At 43.9% G+C, this 25,536-nt stretch overlaps 1 protein-coding gene across 1 annotated transcript in view; it reads right to left on the reverse strand.

Moving 5' to 3' along the window:
• Positions 1-1,001: 1,001 nt before the first annotated feature.
• ZNF185 (zinc finger protein 185 with LIM domain) overlaps positions 1,002-25,536 on the reverse strand; it is a 51,290-nt gene continuing 26,755 nt past the window's right edge. Inside the window, 8 exon segments of the mRNA XM_088028600.1 lie at positions 1,002-3,370; positions 4,254-4,352; positions 5,175-5,277; positions 6,922-6,993; positions 8,911-8,991; positions 10,000-10,110; positions 12,805-13,002; positions 25,310-25,507. Of these exon segments, the coding sequence (XP_087884726.1) occupies positions 4,254-4,352; positions 5,175-5,277; positions 6,922-6,993; positions 8,911-8,991; positions 10,000-10,110; positions 12,805-13,002; positions 25,310-25,507 (862 nt within the window). The 3' untranslated portion in view covers positions 1,002-3,370.

The raw sequence follows: 25,536 nt of genomic DNA on the forward strand, positions 1-25,536 counted from the left end.
TTTTGTCTCTGGGCTGGATCAAGACATAGCATGCAAATTGTATTTTTGGATACAAAACTCAGAAGCATGGATCACTGACAGGGAGACTGACAATTCAACAGGATTCTGTAGCACTGGCCTTAGTGAGCAAGATGTAAGTCTTGACTATTGGTACACATCTGGAGAAATGGGTTTGGATGTGTGTCTGTGGGCACACCTTTGAGAGGGGTTTGAGAGATACATATATTTAGAATTACTGTCAAAGAAGAGTTGATGGGGTCAGGGGTTTTTAAATGGGAGAAGAGTTGATGAAGGGAGAACCCAATAAGCATCATCATCTAATTTAGGGGTTGGCATTTAGGAGAGGGCTGACAGATTACCAGTAGGCAATAGTTAAAGGGAAACAGATTCTAACTCAACTGAAGAATGCATTTTCTGAAACTGGACCTGTCCACAGACAGAATGGGCTTGTACGGGACTGAGCTGGTCATTGCAAGTGTGTGATAAAGACTAGATGGCCATCTGTCTGCAATGGTAATGAAGAGCAGGATGGACCCAAAAGAATGACATATTCTTTATTAAGACCTGACTGGTCTAGAATCCCACACTTCCTTGCATGCATGATTTCTAGATTCTGCTATTTTCTTCTCTCTATATTTGCTACTTCTTAAAGTATTTATTTGCTTTTGTAAATAATGGCTTTAGGGGCACCTGAGTGGCTCAGTCAGTTAAGCAACTGCCTTCAGCTCAGGTCATGATCCCTGGGTCCTGAGATGGAGCCCCACATCGGGCTCCCTGCTCAGAGGGGAATTTGCTTCTCCCTCTGCCTCCTCCTCACCAGCTTGTGCTGCCTCTCTTGATCACTCTCTCTTTCTTAAATAAATAAATAAATAAATAAATAAATAAATAAATAAAATCTTTAAAAAAAAAGAGTGGCTTCAGGTAATAGGAGAAAATAAATTACACAGGCAAATACACCAAGTTATTACACTTAAAAAAAGGAAACCTTAACATTGACAACATTGACACATCTAATACTTCAACATTTATTATAATTGTGTACATTAATCTGGGTTAAGCAAATGTGATTAAAAAACTAGACAATTAAAAAGAAGCAAAAGTATAATGCAACCACCTCTCTTAAGTCTGCAGAATTCTGTGCCTTTTTAGACATGAAAGAGGCTGTTCTGAATAGAAATCAATATTGATCTTACAAGCTTTCTATCAATTTCTTGCATATTGATTCTAAAACCCCTTTAAAGGCAGAGTGTATCTCAAAGGTGGAGAAGTCAGCCTATCTTGGACCTTTTTATCCTGTACGCCATCAACTGGGCCTATACTGATTCAGGGTTGGTACCTCCCACACTAAGGAGCAGCCTTTTTTTCCCTTTTACTCATTCATTCAGCAGATACTGATACCTACATATCAGTGTCTCCCATGTGCTGAGTTCCATGCTGTGGGCTATACTTGAGGAATACCAGCTCACATTTAGTATGGGTGCATGACATATTTTACCACTTTTCCCCTCCAGAGCAAATCTAATGCACATCTATGCAAATAAATGGAGTGTTCCTCTCTGATCATTTGGTGGGAAGACAAATCCACCACCCAATGTGCATAGGACTCACAAACTGGAGAGAGATGGATACATTTTCTAATTAAATCAAGAGAAGAGACCCTCATCTTTCTTCAGAAAAACTCTCAGGTTGTTCTTTCCCTCAAGGACCTTAACACAGTGATGCTGGTCCCAAAGGCAGAGGAGCTTAGTCGAACCTGAGCAGAGTATCTGCTGACTGCATGGATGGGCCTGCAATCTGTTTAGACAGCCAACAGGTTTCTGTGTTCCAGGTACTTGGGACCCCAGTAGTTGCTGCTATCTTGGAACAGTCTGTAGCGAAAAATAAGTTACTGAAGGCCCTGGACTCAGATCAGCTAGCTTACTGGGGTTTCCCTGGGTTGACAAGCTCTTCTTTGGGAAGGTCTGTGAGTCAGATCTCTACCCAGCAGAGAAATTCGAGTTCAGAAGAGCATCTTAGTTCAGAATTTTTTTCATGGAAAGGGGAGGAGAGGGAAGGCGGTCAGTTGGCATTTGTGGTACTTTATGGGGAGAGACCTAGGATGCTCAGAGGAGAAGCATGATTTAATACCTTCATCTCTTTGTAAGAAGAGTACGCCTCAGGGGAGGCCTGAGGAGGGCAGTGTCACCTGGTAAAATGAGGTAACCTCTGCACAGTGCTTGATACAGTACAGTCACCACTAAATCAATGCTTGGTATTGTGGTTACTGTTACTGTTACTGTCACTGTTACTGAAGAGAACATGGGTTCTGGAGAGAAGCAGCAATGATTCCACATAATGCAATGACCACCTTCTGAGCCTCCAGATCTTCATCTGTAAACTGGGGACAAGAATACCCTCTGCATAGGATTAGTACAGGAATTAATGCCATCACTTTGTGATAATGCCTGATATGTAGTAAGGCCTTGAGAAATGTTAACTGCTTTTCTCCCCTTTTAATCCTGCTGGAGTCTATACAACCCTAAAACCTACTTTAGAAGATTTTCCTGTAACTATTGGGAATTGAGGGCAAAGGTATTAATCAACTATCAAAATTCAGACACAGATGTTTCTTTGGTCGGTGGCCTCCTAAGAATCACATCCTATAGAATTTAAACTTAACTGTGTGACTCTCTAATACATGCCCACATGCCTGCAGGAAAGAAAAAAAACAACAACCTCAAATATAGTGAAAAGTGGGAAGGAGAAGATAATTAAAATCTGCTATATAATTCAATCAAAAGCAACTAACTACTTTGAAACGTGTATGGAAAGTTAAATATATATATAGACAAGCCAAATATTAGCCTATACCAATCCCTAGCATTCAATGTCTGCAATTTACCCACCAGACATCACCAAGTCTTCAACCTGGCCCCTCAGAAGCTTTAGGGGATCTCCTGCTTTCAAGTCCCAAAGCTACACTTAGAGCTGTGACCTAGAATGTGGGTTTGCTCTCTGTCCCAAAAGTCAAGACACACTGAAACCCATGCTCCTGCCTATTGTACCAGACCACCTAAACTCATCAGGAGGCCAACCTGTCTTAGGAAAGCTAAGATTAAATTCTTGTTCAATACTTTTTTCTTGAGCCTGAAATAAGATCATGGACATAAAGTGCTTTCTTAAGTTATAAAAAGCTACAAACACAAGTAATTATCAGAGCATCATTAAGATACTCTACTGGATGTAAGCAGTTCAACTTGAGAGGGGCAAAAGCATGACGAAGTCAAATGGGGAGGGATAAAGTAAGGGAAGAGAAGCCAGCAACTTGGGGCAACTGGGGACACAGCCAAACTTGTCCAGGAGTCATCAGCTTCTTCTCAGCCTGGAAGAACTAAAAGAAAATAGTAGTAGCTATGAGACTGGAAATACACATCCAATCCAATAACCAGTCAGAGGTTCTTGGGGTTGATGTTTCCAGGCATTAGGAGTAATAGTCCAGATTAATGTGTCTTCTAGAGAGGAGGCAGAACAGGCATGTAGCTGGCGGAGAGCCTGATTGCTACCCATTCCCATTGCCTTCAAGGTAGATATTCTGCTCCGTGCTTCTAGCTGAGGAGGTGCTAAGGAGGAGGGGCTGCCAAGATCTGGAAAGACAGTGTCCTCTGGGCACCAGGCCCCATGCAGTTCACACACTGGGGTCAATTCTGCTGGCTTTTAGCATGCAAAACTGCACCATCCCCTCCCACACATGCCCCCTCATCCTGGCCTTTACCTGCTACTGGCCCCCCACCTGTATCTTGTTTTATTGAACACTTTGGTTTTGAGTCCTGATCTGATGCTATACAAGCAATTGTGGAGGTGGTCCAAGGGAATGTAGCAAAGAGCTCTGGATTTGAATTCGAAGTCCTGGGTTAGATCCTGTCATCCACCAGCTAGGTGTTTCCCCAGGCCCTTTTCCTTTTTAGGTCTTTATTTGCTTGTCCTCAAATGAGGCTAACAACACAGGCCTGGCCAGCATCCCAAGACAGCTGGAGGGCTCACCTGAGGTGGTACATGGAAGGTGTTTCTTGAGAGGAAGAGACCATGACCCCTGCAACTTAGAAGTGTCTGTGGGGGAGGGTCTTTATCTGTGCTATACCTAAAACTTCAAAGTCTCATAGGGCTTCCCTAAACACAAGGGTTAAGAGAGATAACAGTATCCTGGATTGAGACTCAGGGGGAGACCAGGGCACATTTCTTCTCCCTAATAAGTTTCCTGGCTACGTGGCACCCACCTAGAAGAGCTTCTCATAGCATTTCCCACAATGGATGGTGTCACGGTGAATGAAGATCTGATCCAGGAGCTCACCCATTGGTTTACTGCAAATCCCACACTGAAAGAGAAAGCAAGCTAGAGGTCAACATGCAAATGAAGCAACATAAATGGGTGGAGTGTGGAGGGTGCACCTGAGCAGACACTGAGCTGATGGCACATCCTAGACTTTGAAGCAGACAATAAAAAAGAGTTAGAAAACCGAGACAAACCTCAAACGAACAAAAAAACTCACACAAACTACCAGGTAGGATGATCACATAGTAGTTAGGAGCCCAGGTTCCAGAAATGGGCCTGGGTTTGAGCCCTAAATCCACTACTTATTAGCCAGGTGAGCTTGGGCAAGTTACTGAGGCTCTCTGAGCCTCTATTTCTTCATATACAAAATAGGCACAGTGGCAGGCTACCATGAGGATATAGTGAGGTAGTCCACATAGGGTATTCAACCTAGGATCATACACAAAGTAAGTCATTGCTGTTACAGGAGAGCTGTGGGACTTTAGTTGGGATGTTTAAGGTCCAAAGAAGGTGATATGAAAATCTAATAAAAGGGAAGGCTATTTACAGGAGTGTAGCTCTGCTTTCCTCATGACTCTTATACCTGTCACTCTCGTGGACACCTAAAGGACAAGAGTGGCCAGCTCTCTGCAGCAGGCCTTCCTGCAGACAGTCTTGAATAAGAGAAGTCATGAGTCCCCAGGGGTCTGGGTCTCCAATGATTTCCAAGCCTGCCCTGGGCTGAGCCTTCTGCTTATTCAGCTCCCAGTCCTGCCAAGCCTCTGACATGCAGCACAATCACACAGAGATCAAGCCTTCTTTACACTCTGATCCATGAGGCTCCCTAACTCTGGACCATGTTAGCAGCACCACCCTTCTTCCTTACCTTAAAGCAATAGTCATGGCAGCAGATGCCAAGATGCTCTAGGGTAATCTTTGGACAGTCTCTGATCTCCTGGTTGCAGTAAGTACAGATCCTTCCACTTGTTCTGTGAGATGAAAAACAAGAACTTGGCAGTCAGGCTGACATGCAGACTACTGATGTGATGCAGTCAGACCTTCTGGTTTGACACAGCCAGGCCTAAATGCCCAGATTCTCAGCCTGCCATCTTTTTCTGTAGTGTGCGATTGGTTGCATATCCCTGGGCTGGATTGGGTCTCAGCCCACTGTAGACCCTCATGATATTTCCAGAAATTGGTCATGTAGCTTCACCCTACTTGCAAATCATATGGGGACCACAAGACCTCCTGGTATGATTCTTGTTCCAGGCAGCTTGCCTCTCCCTGACCCTTTGCCTAGCATATTGGGGGTACTACCCCCCTCTAGAACAGGAAGACCCATGTCTTCTTCTACAGGAGACATACCTGGCCCCCTGTCTTGATGACCCTTCTCTTCATGCCTGGGACCAGTAAACCTTGCCTCTCAGACCCTACACTCTTGAACCCACCCTGCCCCATGATACTCCAAGGACCATCACAAAGACAGTATGGCTGTAGAGCCTGCTGGGACCTCATGTTGAAGTTCTAGATTCTAACTTCTAGGCTGAGTATCTCCCCACTTTGAGGATCCCTGCCTTTGTTCCTGAGAGTCACCCCTGCTTTTCCTCCTCAGAGACAACCTGCTGAAAGTGCCGGCCTGCCCTGATCCTTCAGGTGTAAATTGTGAGTGCTTTCTTCCAGAGATTTGAGTATGCTTTTGACAGGAGCTAGGAGTGGTGCTACCAACCTGGAGCCACATAGGCTCCTCCCTTCAAAGGCTCAGAATTACCATGAGCATCTCAGGTTTGGTCCCTCCATCATGCTGCTGGCCCAGGGCTCAGTCTCTTGACAGGGTTGCTAAAGACTCCTGCCTTTATCAAAGCCCTGTTCTCCCCTCCCCCATGTATTTTACCATCACCAGTTTCAGCTCACAGTTAGTCAGATAATACAGTAGAAACATCCCTGACCTCGGAGTAGTCAGGGACCCGGGGTTTAGTCCTGGCTCTGCCACTAACTCATTGTGTAACATAAGACATATTATTTATTCTTTCCAGGCTTGTTTCCTCCACTGTGACCCCAGTGAACTCCATCTCCAAGACTCCTTTCTCTTCTGTTTCAAGAATTTTGAAACAGGACTTCTTTATCATTAAGACCATCCTGTGACCACTGTCATGTAGTGACAGCTTTTGAAACTGCTGAATGGCAGCCTCATTCAATTCAAATGAATGGCTCTCTCTGGTTTCTTGATGATCGCAACCCACTTTTCTTAACTTTCCACCCACCACTCTCTTTTGTAGTTCAGGTTTTTTTTTTTTTTTCTTTCTGGTCATATGTGCAGGTTTATTAAGTGATCATTTACATTCTAATCCCAAGGCCTCTCCTGCTGACATGAGCTCCCTGGGCTTTCAGACACCACCATTTCCCTTCTTAGTAGCCCTCTGAGTTTGCCTTCTGGTCTTAGCTGGGTTCAAAGGTTGCCACAAGTGTAACATCCCAATAAGGGAAGCATCATCCAAGTAGTGGTGTGACAGATCTGCAAGTGGATCAGAAGCAGCCAAGCACAAGACAAAAGCAAATGGACTCTGTGTGGAAATGTCCCTCAGCTGTTTCTTCTCTGTAGACCTGAGAGCTCCCTGGTAAGATAGTAGACTTACCTCTTAGAGTACAGAGAGCTGTCACATGCAGGTTTCTTCTCCATGTCACATGAGTCCTCAGTGCTTCTAATACTGCAGAGAGTATGATGGGAGCAAGATGACTACCACGGTCATGAGTGGAAATGTTTTGCTAATATTAACCTTGTGGCCACAAGCCGAGACATGATTCTGCATGACCCACCATCATCTGTTATGCTGAGTGGCAGGGAAAGCTTTGAACTTCATGCCAGAGAGGCATAATTCTCTTGGAGAAGAGCCTTTCCAATGGGGGGGGGGGGCAGAGAATACCTGCCATGCTGAGGAAGATGACAAGATTCACTGATCAGTAGGATGGGATCAGGGCTTTTCTCCCCACATACGTGTCTGCGTTACAATGTGACAGTCACCAGGAGCCCACTCGCAGCAGAAATCAGACATTAGGAACGGGAACAAATAAAAGAAGGAAACATTCTAACATATCACCTGTGCTTGAGTTACAGGGGGGATTGAGGTGAAGTTTTTTTTTTAAATTTTTGTATCTTCATTTTTCAGTAGTATGACTTTTGATAATAAATACAAATGGTTAAAAAAATAAAATCCTATTGCCAGGAAAATGTGACTAGCTACAAGCCATGGGACACACGTTAGTGATACCGCCCAGGTTCTGTTTTTTTTTTTTTTTCTGACATTAAGTTTATCTCTAAGCTTCCTGGAAGGTAAAGTGAAAGGAGAAATCACACTAGACTGTACAATCCTCCAATAAAGAAACTCTACTGCTTTTTTCATAAGATATAACATCTTAACTGAATGTAAAATTCAATTTTAAAATACATTTAATTGTCAGACTGTGTAAGAATTAAACTTAACAGAGTGGTGGGAATGGGAGGAGAAAAACCAGGAGATAGAGTACAATCAAGTAACACTCATAGACGCAAATGCTAGATGGCAAGGACAGCTCCCTGAAAAAAAAAAAAAAGCCATAGAGATGGAAAATAGATCAGTGGTGGCCACAGCCTATGGCTGATGGTGTGGGGGGTTGCTAATGGGTATGGGGTTTCCTTTTGGGGTGGTGAAAAAGTTCTGGAATTGGATGGTGGTGATGGTTGCAAACATGGTGAATGTACTAAACACCACTGAATTATATACTTTAAAGAGTGAATTTTATGATATGTGAGTTGTATCTCAATAAAGTTATTGACAAAAACCACCCTAAGGAATTACAGATGAAGAAACTGGGCTCAGGAAGACTGAACATCAAAAATGACCCAACCAATGGGGTCAAACTGGGGCTTGTACTTGACACCTATGGTCATTATTCCACAGTACCAGTGAAAGCTGGTTCAGAATCCCCAGAGGCCCAATCCCGAAGTAAGGCCAGGGTGTTCCTCTCTGTTACTAAAATCCTCATCCTAGCGGTGAGACGATGTGTCATAAAAAAACATTCCCAGAGGAATGCTGTCCCGGTGCACATTACTTTTTAACTGAGGTGGCATGAAGGTATCTTTCCATGTGGCATCACAAAGCAACCAGATGAAGAGATGATGACTGAAAAGTTACGCATATATCAGGATCTGCAGTCAAACGTGTGTTCAATGTGTGCAGTCAAACATGAGGCACCCTGGCATGCTGGAAAGAGCATGGGAGCTTAAGAGAGGAGCCCTGTGCTCTGAAACATGATGGAATTAACTAGGTAAAAAGTCCCTAAGGGCCTTGTCAGCTCTGTAAAGAGCAAAGCTCTCAGAATTTTACTAAAGAAAGCTTGTCTACCAACAAACAAAGCTAGGCAGAAAGGGATGGCACTGGAAGTGGGGTGTAGGATGAACTAACAATAGAGGGGGAACACAAAAGCACTGACTTAGGTAGAACAGCTTGAAATTCATAAATCATGTCTGTGGGCAATTAGATCATTCACCCATTCAATAAATGATTATACAGAAACAACTCTGGGCCAAGCCCCGGACGAGGCACTGGAGATCCAGGATCATGGAAGGATCTGGGACTTGCTCTTACCTGCTGTAGCATGAAGACACTGGCTTCCCGGAGGATACCTCACTAGCATTCATGTATTCCTTCACAAAGAGAATCCCTTTGCTGTAGAAGGAGCACAGTAGAACAGAAAGAGGTATACTGAAAGATTCCAGGGGACTGGGCCTGGCCCAAAGGAGGGGTCCAGGGCTAGGAGGGTTCCCACATGGTTTGAAGGAAGTAAAGGAACTCATGGTAAAGCCCGGGAGTAGAAGTGCTGATGGGTTCTAGCTACCACCAGGCAAGGAAAATGGCAAACAGGAGCTGCTGCCCACTGAGCACACCGTGGACTGGGCTGAAATTGAAGCCTGCTATGTGCAGATTTGAGAACCCTAGAAAAAGGTTCCCTGGAGCCAATGTCAATATGCTTTCCTTCTTCACGTAGATCTCTACGCTATGGGAGGCTTGTCCCCCACCTCCCCAGACTCCAGTACAGTGAACTTTCCATCCTCTCTGACTGCATTTTCTTTCCCTTTCATCTGGCCCAGGATAGCCTTCAAGCTGCAGACATAGACTGTTGGTCCTTGCCACTCTGTGTGAATCTCCACCAACAATCTAATCTCTCCCTTCTCCATCCTAGATAGGTCCCTGGCAACACTGGAAGTCTGCCTCATGTTGGGCTCACCATGGCCCTGAATTTGGCCTTTATCAACCTGGCTTGATGTTATCAGAGGGCCCTCTGATTTCCCTGGCCCCCCTCCACCTCCTCAGCCTCCCTGCAATGTAATGGGAGAGAGACGGACATGGGCCCTGGCCTCAGTGGGCTTTCTCTGGCCTTCCCACACATGTTCCTCAAAAGATATTATTAGCAGGGTATTACAGATGGCAAAGCACCAGGAAGTGCCACCTCAGCTTCTCACTGGGGATATGATAAGACTCTGTCCAGGCCTACAAACAGGACTTTATGGTGGGGAGATTTGGGCTACATTATGTGGCCTGTTGACCAATGGGATGCTGGGAGTTGGGGGTGGTACTAGAGCTAACATCAGGGAAGTGACATGAGATAAAAACCAAGTCCTTTAGCTCTAGGGAGGATATAGCTCAGAGAACACTTCCCAGGGTGTCTCTTCTTACCTGGTTGAACTGGAGTCCAATTCACTTGGGGAGGCTGGGATGTAAACATGAGGCTGCTCAGTAGAGGCAGCGACGGTAACAGTGACCATACAACTCGAGGGGTTTCTCACTCTGAAGGAAGTAAATGGAGGGGTGAGTGTGTAAACATTGAGAGCTGACATCTTCCAGCATCAAACAGGGTTTGGGGAGCCTACTCCTGAGACTGCCACTTCAAGGAGTTTAAAAATATGCCAATGTTTTTAAACAACCCATGCAAATCACTGACCTTGTGTTTTACAAGGTTCCTGAGATCAGTGGGTGGAACCACTTACTTTACAAATAAGAAGACCCAGGTGAAGTGACTAGGGAACACTGTGAGTCAGTGGTAAGACTTTAATTTTAGAGTATCCTTCCCCATTACAGCCAAAGGCCTTGGCCTGTGACTCACTTGGTCTGAGGAGAGCATGGGAGCTACCAGGGCCTTGACAGACACAGTCCAGCTCACCTCCTTGCTGGATGGGACAGCCCCTTCCAACACCAAGGGAGAGAGGAACAAATAAATTTAGGCAGCACCAAAGAAGAGACTTGGATGCACCTCATTTTTGGAAGGCATCTGACATGAGCAGAGGCAAGAAACTGACACGTATGATGGTTTTTCTGAATATCCACCACTTGGCTGCACACGCAGCCGTTGGCCTGGAATCTGACCTCCTAGCTGGCTCACAAGTTTTTTCTTTGACCAGGCCCTTACTTGCTCTCATTCTGCCCGCTGTAGGTCAGGGCATGCTGCTGGGCACCACCACTGCCCCCCCCCCACTGTGTGCCATTCACTTCACAAATACCCACTCTCCAGTGGCCTTGGGACAGCTCTATGGGCACATACTGTCGTGGGCTAAATTTGGCTTCTTTCCAACATGTTTCTGCTCAGACCAACCTCTGAATGTGGCTGCTTCCACCTGGCCCTGGCTCTGGGGCATCGCTCCCTTGCTAGAGAATCCAGTGCCCAAGTACACAACTAGTTTAAGAGTGGGGAAGGAGGAAAACAATCATGATCTTGCATTTGCCTAGATCCCCAGTCTCATCTTCTCAAACTTTGTCATATATACCCGAATCTCTAGGCATACTGACGGACTTTCTCATGTCTTTGCCCATAACGCCACTCTGGGAAGCCCTTCTGGAGTACCTGCTCTCTCACCCGAGGCTGGGTGAAGTACCCTGTTTCCATGTACCCAGTCATCCTGTGCCTATTCCTATGTCACCTTATGATATAGGAATGAACCATGGAAACTGGAGGAGATGGACTACCTGGGAGGGGAGGCCCCACGGGAAACTGGAAAGACAGATAGGGGATAAAATACAAAGCCAGAGAGTGAGAAGAAACTGACTGCAAGAGGAAGGAACAACTAGCAAGTGTCTGGCATCCTGGTCCACACCCAGCACAAGAGTTGAAGGGGCAGTAGAACTGAGGGGGGCAAGGGAAGAAAATATCCCATGGGGATCCTTCTAGGACTGCAACGTGAGCAATCACAGACCTCCACCAGGAGGGCTCCTATCCCTGGTCAGGTAACATCCCATCTCCTTCTAGTCTACAAGGCCCAGCCCTGGCCCTGCCCACCTGGTCTCCTTCCCCCTCCTCACCTCACTTCCTACCCTTCAACCACAGAGCCCTTCTTTCAATCTCTTCTCCTCAACTCCCTCTCCCGTCTTGGTCTTTGTACATGCTGCCCACTTGTGTCTTCCCAGGTTCTCTTCCAGTCTGGCACCTCCTTGTGCTTCAGGTTTCAACTACACTGTCCCCTTCTTAGCAGAAAAGCTTTCCCTGACCATCCTAGCTACAATACCCCCTGTCCTGGTCTCTCTCCATTAGAGGACCCAGTTTCCTTCTTTTCTGGGCTTATCACAAATGGAGAGGCAACAGATACAGCACAGTGGTAAGTAGTACAGGCTCTGGACTCTGCTTTCTAATCCCCGTTAGGCCACTGCCTGGCTGAATGACTACTGGCAAGCTATTCAACCTTCCTCTGCTTCAGTTTCTGTTCTGTAGATCTGAGATAATAATAGTACCCCCCCATATGGTTGGTGTGAAAATCAAGTGAGTACACACAAAGCACAAAAACAGTGCCTGTACATTTTTAGTACACAGCAAATGCTAGTGGTTATCATTATGGTATTATTGCTATAGTGTTTATTCGTTGGTGCACCATGTGCTCCCTGAGGGTGAGCGGGCAGGGCGCTTGCCTTCTTGTTCAATGTGTATGTGGCTGCTACCTACAACTGGCTCACAGGAGATACTTATATACTGTCTCTAGGGCCATAGCTCTTGGTTATTTCTAAACTCGTGGCCACCTTGGGGAAAGATCTCCAGAGAGCAAAGGGAGCACCCAAATGTTGCCATGCAAGGCCACCCTGGCTGGCAGTGGTGGCAGTGGAAGAGTTCATCCAACATCATTTATCTCTGGGGAGCTCCCATCCACACCAGGACACACCTTCCTCAAGAGACCTTCCATCTCCGTTAATGGCAAAGGCATTCCATATCCTCTCCTGACCCAGGTTTTCATGCTCCAAAGGGCTGCCAGAAAATATGATACTCTGTGCACTTTCTCTGTTCCAGGCTTGGTCTAACAGACTGGATGCTATAGCTCCAGACTGAAGCCCATGAAGACCTACCCCTGGGGCATTCATTGCTGGTCACCTTCCCACTACCTCCCAGCCACTCACACCTGCAGAAAGTAACAGATTTGCCTAACATGTTATGGTTTGTTCTGCATGGTGGTCCATCAAAAAAACCTGGGCTGTAGCAGTGGCCCAGCACAGCATAACCCTTACCTGCTGGCCTGGCTGTCCAGTTCTACAAGCTGCTCAGGTCTTCTGGGGCTGCTCTGTGGCTCTGGGGTCCTGGGGGCTGCAGGCTGCTGGGAGGGTGCAGCTGGGTCTCCCTGGCCACCTCTCAGGGCTGTGGGCTTCTCCTGCCAGGTCTCTCCCACCTTGGAAGTCACATTCTTCTCTTCAGAACCAGCCAAGGTGCTGAGGAAGAATAAATATCCTTATGGAGCAAGTGCTTTGGGACCAGTCCTTCTTTACCCACTGCCTGCTGATGTCACCTCCTGTGGCCATAGTGGGCTCCTCTTCCAGAAGATGGGGAAGAGGAGAGCCCAGCATGGCCCCCACCACACGGAGACCAGCCTTTCTCGTCTTTGGGAGAATCCCACTACCACTGCTCCCCCTCCCACTTGACAAAGACTCTGAGAACACATGATGACTTCAATGAGGTTTTAAAAGACAGTCTTCTAGCTGGAAACAAACAGTGGCATTCCTGTCCCAGTCTGTCTGTCCTGCCTAAAAAGCCTCAAGCCATCTGGTTTTCTCCCCAGGCCCTGGTGCTCAGAAGACTTAAGCAGCCCCACAGGGGCCCAGCTCTCTCGGAAGGAGCTTCTCCCCTAGGCTCCCCTGGCGGGCTGGGTGAGGGTGACAAAAGGGAAACAGTGCCATTATGCTCACTAATTTTCAAAGAGGCTGGTGACCCCACAATGGGTCACCAACCCCCCAAAACCTCCCAGCCAGACCAGAAATGTGTGACTCGGCCCATTTGTGATCCTCGCGCGCCATCTGGTGGATGGTGCGGACAAGACTGCAGCTTAAACCATGCCAAGATCCATCTTGCCCAGGGCAGCCATTTTCCTTATTGATGGTCACATTTCCCAGCTGGCACCGTGGCCGGAGCTCTTGGCTGCAGGAAATGGCGGTGCACGCGGATGCACACATGCTGAAATGTGTAGGAGCTCAGCACGCGCAGAAGCAGGCACATACGTATTGTTGTGGCAGCTTTATTTTCACAGTTAGGAGTAATTTGTCCTTTATTGCTAAGTAATCACAGCTATTATTACGAGGCAATCGCATTTTCATCCCCTTTTTACAGACGAACAATCTGGGGTGAGGGTCCCTTTGCCCCTCATAAATAGCAATCAAAGGGCGCCTGGGTGGCTCAGTGGGTTAAGCATCTGCCTTCTGCTCAGATCATGACCCCAGGGTCCTGGGATCAAGGCCTGTGTCAGGCTCCTTGCTCAGCGAGGAGTCTACTTCTCCCTCTCCCACTCCCCCTGCTTGTGTTCCCTCTCTCTCTCTCTCTCTGTCAAATAAATAAAATCTTAAAAAAAAATGGCAATCAAGATAGAACTTCAATTCCCTCCCGGGGTTCAGTCTGACCATATAGCCAGCTCTACACTTCCATCACTAAGTGGGGATGGAACTGGGGTGGAAGCAGAGCAAGAGTTCATTACTTAAACGTCCCAAACAAACAAACAAACAGGCCCTTCTCAACCTCAGTTTCCACCCCCACAACAGCCAAACATTATGAAAGAGCTGTCTACACTCATTCTTGTGACTTCTTCATTCCTTTTTCCTTGTCAACTTTCCCCTGAAGCTACTATTGCTTCCCAATATCCCAAATTATCTGTGCCTAGCACCACTATGTGGTCCTTTAGGCCCCTGGATCTCCAGGATCTCGGGGATCCCAAAAGCAACCATTTGAAGCCAAAAAACCCAATTTGAATGCTCTGGATATTTTATCCAGGTAGACAAATCTTAGAGACACCCCAAGGGCTGTTTCTCCTTGGTCCGTCACTCCAAACTTAGTCTACAGTCTCCATAAGATTACTATCAGGACAAAAACATTTCTTAAAAGCTCCCTCTACAAATATTAGTAGGAAGCTTTAGCCTTCATGTTGAGCAGGTAACCTCAGTTTCTCCCATCTGCCACAAACACAACTCTCAAAAAAAAATTAAGTGGGGCAAAGATGAGAGCCAACACTTATAAAACCAGTGAGTTTTGTGGTTGTGTGTTTATAACTGACTCATGGCTGAAAAGTTAGAATTAAAGCCATGAAATCTCTCTTTTTGTACCTATCTGTATGTTTATGTATATATGTATGTTATATATGTGTAATATTTTCCTGTCTCTAGAAAGTATACCAAATTCACTTACAAAGTCCCTTATCCTCTATTCCAAATGACTTAGAGATAAATAAGCACTTACACAAATTAAATATTCCTAAGACTTTCATAAATTAAATAAATTCTAAACTTTGAGTGTAAAAAACCAGTATTCTTACAAAAATTAACCCAAATATTTTAAAAGTTCAAGTTCAAAACATTTAGCTAAATCTTTGGCAAATAAGACTAGTTTAATATTCCTAGTTTAATAAGAACAGTTATGTCTCATGAGTTATCAACCTTACTATAAGCACATATTTTTATTCTACTTGAGTATAATCTTCCTAAACTTAATGGGTTTACTAGCACAATAAGCTAGTATTACATCTACTAGGTGTTTAAGATTAAAAAAATATACATTTGCTTTTAATCAAACTGAGTCATTATTCTGACAAACTCTATTTCAACAGTAATTATGTTTTATAATATGTCAGCTTAAAGACAGTTTCCAAGATCTTTTTGGAAATTTAAAACCTTAGATTCATGCTAAATTAACAGATATTTGCTAAATGCCTAGATCATTTCAAAGTAAGATAAAATACTGAAACATTAGTTACTAAGCCTAAGTTTAAGTTTATATACTTTTTGCTGCTTATTTTTTATAGTACAGAGAGTCTGTAGATAGATTTGTTAATAAATGTCTTCATTTGTCCACACTGAAAAATTATATTATAAAAAAGTATGTAACTAAAATTTTATGAGATATATATTCATAAGCTTTACTAGTCTACTGCAAAATGCTGGTATATGACAAACAGTTCAAAATGATCTACCTCCTAGTTTTCTCTGTAAAATAGAAGTTACTAATAGTTAAAAATTATAATCAGTATGTATAAATGAGACTACTAAAAGTAATCAATGGCAAAGGAGAACAACTTTGTATGCAAGGTATCCAAATATATTTTTGTTATATAAATATATATTTGTTATATTTTTATAAATATAAATATATTATATATAAATAATATATTTTTGTAAATAGAAGTTTTGTCCTAAATTAACCAGTGGTTCCAAAAGTCTTGCAAGATGAAATGTAAATGGATATTTTTAAAATTATAAAATGTTTACAGAAAAGAAATTTTATTTGTTGTGGTCAAAATCTACTAAGTTTAATGAGATTATAATATTTTCAAAAAGAGTTCTAGTGTCAAGTATTGTACTGATACAAAACTAAAATTTGGCTTTCTCTCTGTTAAAATAACAAGATTTTCTTGGGGTGCGTGGGTGGCTCAGTTGGTTGAGCATCCGACTCTTGATTTTGGCTGAGGTCGTTATCTCAGGGTCGTGAGATTGAGCTCCATGTTGGGCTCTGCGCTCAGTGTGGATTCTCTCTCTCTCTTGCTCTGCCCCTACCCCCCAATAAATAAGTAGAATCTTAAAAAAAAAAGATTTTCTTGGCTCATTGGCCTGCTCCTAATAAAAGGTTAAAGGTCTTTCTTTTTTCCTCAGTAATCTTTTTATTTTATTTTATTATGTTATGCTAATCACCATACATTACATCATTAATTTTTGATGTAGTGTTCCATGATTCATTGTTTGCGTATAACACCCAGTGCTCCGTGCAGAATGTGCCCTCTTTAATACCCATCACCAGGCTAACCCATCCCCCCACTCTCCTCCCCTCTAGAACCTTCAGTTTGTTTCTCAGAGTCCATCGTCTCTCATGGTTCATCTCCCCCTCCGATTTCCCCCCCTTTATTTTTCCCTTCCTACTATCTTCTTTTTTTTTTAAACATATAATGTATTATTTGTTTCAGAGATACAGGTCTGTGATTCAGCAGTCTTACACAATTCACAGCGCTCACCATAGCATATACCCTCCCCAATGTCTATCACCCAGCCACCCCATCCCTCCCACCCCCCACCACTCCAGCAACCCTCAGTTTGTTTCTTGAGATTAAGAATTCCTCATATCAGTGAGGTCATATGATACATGTCTTTCTCTGATTGACTTATTTCGCTCAGCATAATACCCTCTAGTTCCATCCACGTCATGGCAAATGGCAAGATTTTGGGTTTTTTGATGGCTGCATAATATTCCATTGTGTATATGGACCACATCTTCTTTATCCATTCATCTGTTGATGGACATCTTGGCTCTTTCCATAGTTTGGCTACTGTGGACATTGCTGCTAGAAACATTGAGGTGCACATACCCCTTCGGATCACTACATTTGTATCTTTGCGGTAAATACCCAGTAGTGCAATTGCTGGGTCGTACGGCAGCTCTATTTTCAACTTTTTGAGGAACCTCCATACTATTTTCCAGAGTGGCTGCACCAGCTTGCATTCCTACCAACAGTGTAGGAGGGTCCTCCTTTCTCCATATCCTTGCCAATATCTGTCGTTTCCTGACTTGTTAATTTTAGCCATTCTGACTGGTGTAAGGTGGTATCTCATTGAGGTTTTGATTTGGATTTCCCTGATGCCTGATGCAAATGACATATCAGATAAAGGGCTAGTATCCAAAATCTATAAAGAACTTATCAAACTCAACACCCAAAGAACAAATAATCCAATCAAGAAATGGGCAGAAGACAGGAACAGACATTTTTCCAAAGAAGACATCCAAATGGCCAACAGACACATGAAAAAGTTTTCCTCAGTAATCTATTGTGAAAAATAATGAACGGAAACCTCACTAAAATGGAGTCAGGAGGCCAGAAGTGGGAGCTCTCATGCCCTACCACTCCTTCACGCCCTTTGCAAAACCAACAGGAAGAAGCCTATATTTTACTACTCCAGCAGGAGGAAGATTTTCTCCTTGCCTGGCAACAGCCAAGCCCATGAGAGGCTCTCACAACTCAGCCAATGAGAAGCCACTACACTTAGAAGTCGCAGTTTACTCAAATGGACTTTTTTTAATGACAAGCCCTCCCAATGTGTTTCCCTTTCTTCTATAAAAGAGTGTTCCTCTCTTTTGTTCTCAGACTTGGTTTTGCTGTTGTTTTTGTGTCCTGAATTGCAATTCTCTGCTATTCCCAACGAAATCCATTCTGCTGGTAAAATAACTGCCTATTTTATTTTTAAGGGTAACATGATCTAAAAAGCTAAGTTTTTATGTCTTATCAAACTAATGTCTTATTCTTTATGTTGACTTTATCATGTCCTCAATTATTTTTAAAAGGCCTTAATTTTAAAGGAGCTAAGAGTGTTTACAATCATGTTATCTTCTATGTTTACTTTAAATTTTTTGTCACTTTGATTTAATAGATAACCAAGTATTAAATTTCTCACTATCCCATAATCTTAATCAAATGTTCAAAACTCCTGATTACATTTGACATTTTGCCTTCCCCAGATCAAATGTGAAATATCTTTTACACCTAAAACTGACACTGGGATTTCCCAGAAGGCCCAAACAGTTTATTTGTTCTTTCACCTTTTAACAAGAGAAGTACTAAACTAATTAGGTTTATTTAATATTGTATAAATTTTATGGGAAGCATTGTCAGATCCAAAAATAATAATGCTGAGCCTTTCCTAAATTAAATTTTGAGGAGTATAATTTTAACTATATAAATATTTCAGAAATTATATAAAATTCCTAGAGATTTGTTAGTGCCCTCACTGTCCCTGATATTGCTCAGAGTCGTGCTGCTGCCTGGCCCAATATTAAACAACAACAGCTCAAAGTTATTAGTCATAATTTCAATTATTTTTAAAATATATTTTAAATTAAATAACTTAAATATGTTCTTACTACCATATGTTTGCTCTCTCACTAGCTTGAAACTTTCCCTTTTAAAAAGGCCACTACTTTTGTTAGAACAGGGCCACTAAACTTTTGTTAGAAAAAGTACACCCACATGGGGAATTCTGGCTCTTTCAAGTGACTCAGGAATCCATTTCACCAGTTAAGTCATCTAAGAAATCCAACAAGTTTGGGGTTTATAATATACTAGGTGATGAGAAACAGTTTTGTTACCCAGTTTTACAACTGATTAGAAAATGGATAAAAATGTTACCTCTATAGCATTTAAATCTCGGTATTAAAGACATTAGTAATATCTATATTCAAAGAAGTATCCTATCATGTATTTCTTAGTGGTTTAAAAAATATTCTTCCAGGGGCGCCTGGGTGGCTCAGTCAGTGAAGCGTCTGCCTTCAGCTCAGGTCATGATCCCAGGGTCCTGGGATAGGGCCCCGCATCAAGCTCCCTGCTCAGTGAGGAGCCTTCTTCTCCCTCTGCCTGCTGCTCCCTCTGCTTGTGCTCTCTCTCTCTCTCTCTCTCTGACAAATAAATACATAAAATCTTAAAAAAAAAAAAAGAAAGAAATCCAACAAGTTCTTCCTCTATCCCCCAATTATATTGTCCTTATCATTGTTGGTCTTCTGAAATGATAGAGCTAATGAACTATAAAAATTAAAGTTTTCTAGGGCACCTGGCTGGCTCAGTTGGTAAAGCGTGAGACTCTTGATCTTGTGGTTGTAAGTTCGAGCCCCACTTTGGGTGTAGAGATTACTTAAAAATAGAATCTTTAAAAAAATTTAAAGTTTGCTAAACTGATGGAAGAACTCAATCTCCTGTGGCCTAAGGTTTTACCCTTAAGCACTGACTGTCCTCTGATCCTCTTCTGCTGGATCACACCAACTCTTCCCATGTGAAATAATACGTGGTCCACCCAGGAGAAGTCCCTATTCTGTATGGGCTCTGGAAGAGTTTAACCTGGCCAATTCAGACATTCTAAAATAGAAGGATTTTTTCCAGTCTTCTGTCCACTCTCCCTTACAATTCTGCTGTTATCATTGCCTACATCCCTGCAGTTCTCAGTTGGCTTCCCTCTACACTTCCTGGAATCCCAGGCAAGTTAAGCCTTATCCACTAGTAGGTTTGCACTGACTGGCTTTCCTCCTGGTGTACGCCCAGACTGGGGTTGAGGGACTGCTTGCTACTTTGGACTATTAGCAGCAGTCGTCCTTAATCCAGGCCCACTGGATTCCAAATGCCAAATGCCACCCTTCCTGATGAGCCTAGTCTACTAAGATGCTATGAGTGGCCAGACCCAAAGACTGGAAAGAGAAAACCCAGCCAGTTCTAGAAAGAAGACTTTCTACAGTTACACCCAGCATACTCCATGATTTAGACTACTAGGAGGAAGAAAGGAAGGACATTTTCCAGGTATTGCTGCACATCTTAGAAATAGAATAGTGTTGCCAGGGCAACTTGTCCAGGCTGGCCAGGCACAGCTTCCATGTGAAAGCCAGAGCCTTGCCTCAGGTGCCCTTGTCTGCCAATTTGTTTGAGTGTGCTGCCTTGGCTTGGTATCTCCATGGACTGGGCATTTGCTCTATTGGCTCCAGGCAGTGAAGCAGTAGCTTGGAGATAACCTGCCCACAACCTGGGCTGAAAGAGGTCACATGCTCCACCATGCTACATGAGCCACAAATATGGCTTTCTGACTTAACACTTCCCCTTCCCTCACTGTTCCCCCAAGTCTTATCAGTTGCCCAATTCTAGGTCCATTATACTTATTTAACAGTTCTGTCTCCACATCCATAGCTACTACCCTAGTTGGGGCCCCTTCATCTCTTACTTGGTGGACTGGAACCACTTCGTAGCTCTTCCCCCTGCCTCCACTCTTCCCACTTCCAGGTCATTCTTCACACTGCCACCATAGAGATAACCCTAAATCACCACTCTGATCATACCACTCCCCCTGCTTAAAACTTTTCTGGCTCTATGTATGTGAGAATGTAAAATGATACAAAACAGCCACTGTAGAAAATAGCATGACGGTTTCTCAAAAAACTTAAACATACAATTACTATATGATCCAGCAATTCCACTTCTGGGTATATACCCAAAAGGACTGAAAGCAGGATCTCAAAGAGATATTTGTACACTCATGTTTATTGCAGTATTATTCACAATGACCAAAAAGTGGAAGCAGCCCAACTGTCTATTGACGAATGGATGAACAAAATGCAGTGTGTCTATATTATGCAATATTAATCAGCCTTAAAAAGGAAGGACATACTGACATATGCTACAACATGGATGAACCTTGAAGACATTAAGTTAACTGAAAGACACTACTTACAAAAGGACAAATACTGCATAATTCCAATTCTATGAGGAACCTAGAGTACTCAAATTTATAGAAATAGGAAGTAGATTGGTGGGTGCCAGGGGCTGGGGAGTTATTTCATGGGGAAAGTGTTACAGTTTCGCAAGACAGAAAGCATTCTGGAGATTGGTTGCACAACATAAATGTACTTAATACTACTGAACTGCACACTTTAAAATGGTTAAGATAGTAATTTTTATGTTGTGTGAATTTTACAGTGATTTTTTTAAAATTTTATTTTATTATGTTATGTTAGTCACCATACAGTACATCATTAGTTTTTGATGCAGTGATCCACAATTCATTGCTTTCGTATAACACCCAATGCTCTGTGCAGTACGTGCCCTCCTTAATACCCATCACTGGGCTAACCCATACCCCCACCCCCTCCCTTCTAAACCCTCAGTTTGCTTCTCGGAGTCCATAGTCTCTCCTGGTTCGTCTCCCCCTCCGATTCCCCTCCCTTCATTTTTCCCTTCCTTCTCCTGATGTCCTCCCTGCTGTTCCTGATGTTCCACAAATAAGTGAGACCATGTGATAATTGACTTTCTCTGCTTGACTTGACTCACTGAGCATCATCTCCTCCAGTCCCGTCCACGTGGATGTAAAAGTTGGATATTCATCCTTTCTGATGGCTGAGTCATATTCCATTGTATATATGGACCACATCTTCTTTATCCACTCATCTGTTGAAGGGCATCTCTGCTCTTTCCACAGTTTGGCTATTGTGGACAATGATTTTTTTAAAAAACTTTCCTGACTTCTCTTCATCCTCTGGAGAAAGTCCAAGTCCTTGTTAAGGCATAAGGATCTGACCCTGCCCATCTGTGAACATGTGGCTTTTGTCCTTTATTAGATTGATATGGTGTATTGGTGTCCCTAAAACCACCCCCAGGGTCAGTGATTCACTAGGAGGACTCCCAGGACTAAGTATATAGTCATCCTCAAGGCTAAGATTTATGACCACAAAAGGATACCAAGCAAAATCAGTGAAAGGAAAAGGCAGCGTTTTCATTCACAGCCCAGGATTATTTTTGGAGACGGGTCACATAGGCACTTTCTGCCTGGCATGTACTGAAATTCCCAACTCCCAGGAAGCAAGCAGAGAGTCAGCATAAAGTACATTGTTTGTACTAGTTATCCAGGTGGAAAGCCTTATCTCTTATCATTTAGAGAAAGGTTCATATCAGTGTAGAGAACTGTTTACCTTTTCAAGTTCCCAGAGGCACATCTTACAAGCAGACCTTTCTTTTTTTTTTAAGATTTTATTTATTTATTCATGAGAGACAGAGAGAGAGAGAGAGAGGGAGAGAGAGGGAGAAGCAGGCTTCCTGCTGAGCAAGGAGCCGGATGCAGGACTCGATCCCAGGACCCTGGGATCATGACCTGAGCTCAAGGCAGACACTTAACTGAGCCACTCAGGTGCCTCACAAGCAGCCCTTTCTAAAAAGAGCAGTCTCAGGCCTGCTAGGTTAACTATTGTCTGTAAAAGGGACACCTGGGTGGCTCAGGTGGTTGAGCGTCTGCCTTGGGCTCAGGTCATGGTCCCAGGGTCATGGGATCGAGTCCCACATCGGGCTCCTTGCTCAGCAGAAGCCTGCTTCTCCCTCTCCTTCTGCCTGCTGCTCCCCCTGCTTGTGCTCTCTCTCTCTCTCTGACAAATAAATAAAATCTTTGTCTGTACACCATCTGCCCAACATCAACTTTTCCACTGTCTTCTCACCATAAACTACAGCCATATCAAACCACAGGGTGCTCCTCAAGCATGCAACACTTTGATCTACCCTTTAGCACAGGAGAGTCCCCTTACTCCTGAACTCCTCCTTCACCTTCTCACAAAGTTCTTCAAGAGGAACATTAACTGTCACCTCTGTGAAGCCTTCCCTGATTCAATGAGGCCAATCAAGTCACATACTCCTACTATGCTGCCATTATACCTTATCCATACCTCCTTGAGGTCAGGGGCCAAATTTTATTTGTCAGTATCCCCAATGCTTAGTACATGGGCTGGTAGTCACTAAGTAAAATTTGGTTTAATTATAGAATGTGTGGCTCATTAACTCACAGAAAAAAATCAAGGAGCCCACATTACTCTGCATATTCCTTCCACTGCCCCCCAACCTACATTTGCACTCATCCCTCCCTCCTGTCTCTAAGACAGAGCCATCTCCTTCCTTCCCAAGGCTCTAGAGCTTACCACCCTAAGCCCTTACCATAAATACAGTGACCCTTCACCTTTGGGTTTGCTCACTCTTTCTTCAAATATCAAACTCTCTTTACCCAGAGTATATTTCCTCACCTGAGCACATAAACCTACACTTTAAAAAGCCCTTCCCCTTATCCTGTAGCTGTGTTTATCTGCTCATCCATCCAATCTCCATCAATTCCTGGCCAACATTTTAGAAAGAGTTGTACACCTCTACCAACTGCACCACCTCACCGCCCACTTCTTCCTCAATCCATCATAAGTCAACCACAGTCTTTCTACTCCCATGATCTGCCCCTTGCTTAAAGCAGCCATAAACTCCATTTTACCAAATCTATGGGCTTATTTAAGGGTACACAGCATACTGGAAAGTTAGCTCAGCCTGGCTTGGTTTCCATGATGGTACTCTTTCCAGGTTCTTCCATTTATCCAAAACTTTCCTTCTCAGTACCCCTCTTCAGGTCCTCTTCTGCTAAAAGACCTTTCAATATTACTATCCAGAATTCTGATGCATCTGCCTTTGTTTCTCTCTTATTTTTCCTTTTTTTCATTGTATAGACTTAGAGTTTTAGGGGGCCAATAATTAACACCTCTTTTTTTAGACGAAAAAAGAACAGAAAACGGAGATAAATGTCAGCTGATGAAGGAGATGGCTTTACATGTAGAGCCAAAAAGCAGGGCTCCTATTGCATCCTTGAACCACAGGTCCTTACTCACCCAGCCAAGAGCCTGGCTGGACAACTGGCCCTGGGGGCTTGTAGACAGAAGCAAAGAATTCAAGGGGGAACCTTCTTGGCTGTACATCTGAAGCCATCTGCTTCCAAATACAAGGAGAATTACTGGCCAAGCTAGATTCATGAAGTTCCTGTTCTCAGTCTGTTAACCAATAAGCCATTCTTCCCCAAGAGAAGAGGAAGAGGAAGGGAGGCCAACAGTATCAACAAGAGACCAAGGAAACTCCATATCCATTAAACAACAACAAAACTGACATTAATAACATTAATATGTTATATTCATCATGAACAGACCAGACATGACTTGTATGAAGATTCCCTTCAGCTGCCGTGTGGAGAATCAGGCCAGGGGGTAAAAAGTAAGATGATGCAGGAAACCAGTTAGGAAAATGCTCAGCCAAGGGAGAGATGATAAGGCCACAAGTCTTGTTGTCTTATGAAAGGTAAAGGTGAAGGGAAGTGGTAGCCAAGGCTCTTCCAAGATTTCAGGATTGGTCAACTGGGTGGATGGTAATGGTTCCAGATCGTGGAAAGAATAAGCTGAGAGACAGCAAGGAAGTTGGGGGGAGGTGCCATGCAGAGATATGATAAGGTCATTTGGGTAATGCTGAATGTAAAGTGCCTGTAGGGAATCTGGATAACAATGTCCAGTAGGCCATGGAGTAAACAGGTCTAGAGTTGAGTGAAGATTATACTGGGGGCTACAGAGTAGATGAGGTTGCCTAGAAAATGTCAGTTATTATTCAGTCTCAATCTTCTCTCTCTCATTCTCTGACAGTGCCATTTTATACATACAAATAACCCTCATCCTACTTGGGACCCCCATCCTGGGAGACCTTCCCGCTTCACATGTCAGAAATTAGCAGTCCTTCTTACCTCCGGGTACATACACCTACTTCTATCACAGGCTCTATCCCAGCTACTTGCACCACAGGAAGCCCCTCAACACTGCTTCACACCCAGGGAGTCACCATCCCAACTCCACTCATGGGGCAGGAGTTTGAGCTCCTGGGTGTGTGAGTGCCAGGCACTGGCATAAACATGGGGTCAACGTGGATCCCACTTGGGGTACCTGGGTGGCTCAGTTGGTTAAGTGCCCGACTCTTAGCTTCAACTCACGTCATGATCTCATGGGTCATGAGATCGAGCTCCACATGCGGTGGGGAGTCTGCTTCAGGATTCTTCCCTCTACCCCTCCCCCCCCCCTCTCTCTCTCTCTCTCTAAAATAAATAAATAAATCTTTTTTAAAAAGTGGGTCCTACCTGGGTCATGGCCCCTGACAAAATTTCACCTCAGGCAGGCAGGAGCCCAGCACAGCATAACCCTTACCTGCTGGCCTGGCTGTCCAGTTCTACAAGCTGCTCAGGTCTTCTGGGGCTGCTCTGTGGCTCTGGGGTCCTGGGGGCTGCAGGCTGCTGGGAGGGTACAGCTGGGTCTCCCTGGCCACCTCTCAGGGCTGTGGGCTTCTCCTGCCAGGTCTCTCCCACCTTGGAAGCCACATTCTTCTCTTCAGAACCAGCCAAAGTGCTGAGGAAGAATAAATATCCTTATGGAGC

The sequence above is a fragment of the Eumetopias jubatus genome, unplaced genomic scaffold (assembly GCF_037043125.1).
Source record: "Eumetopias jubatus isolate StellerSeaLion01/CBP00866 unplaced genomic scaffold, mEumJub1_p1.0 scaffold_11, whole genome shotgun sequence".
NCBI lineage: Eukaryota > Metazoa > Chordata > Mammalia > Carnivora > Otariidae > Eumetopias > Eumetopias jubatus.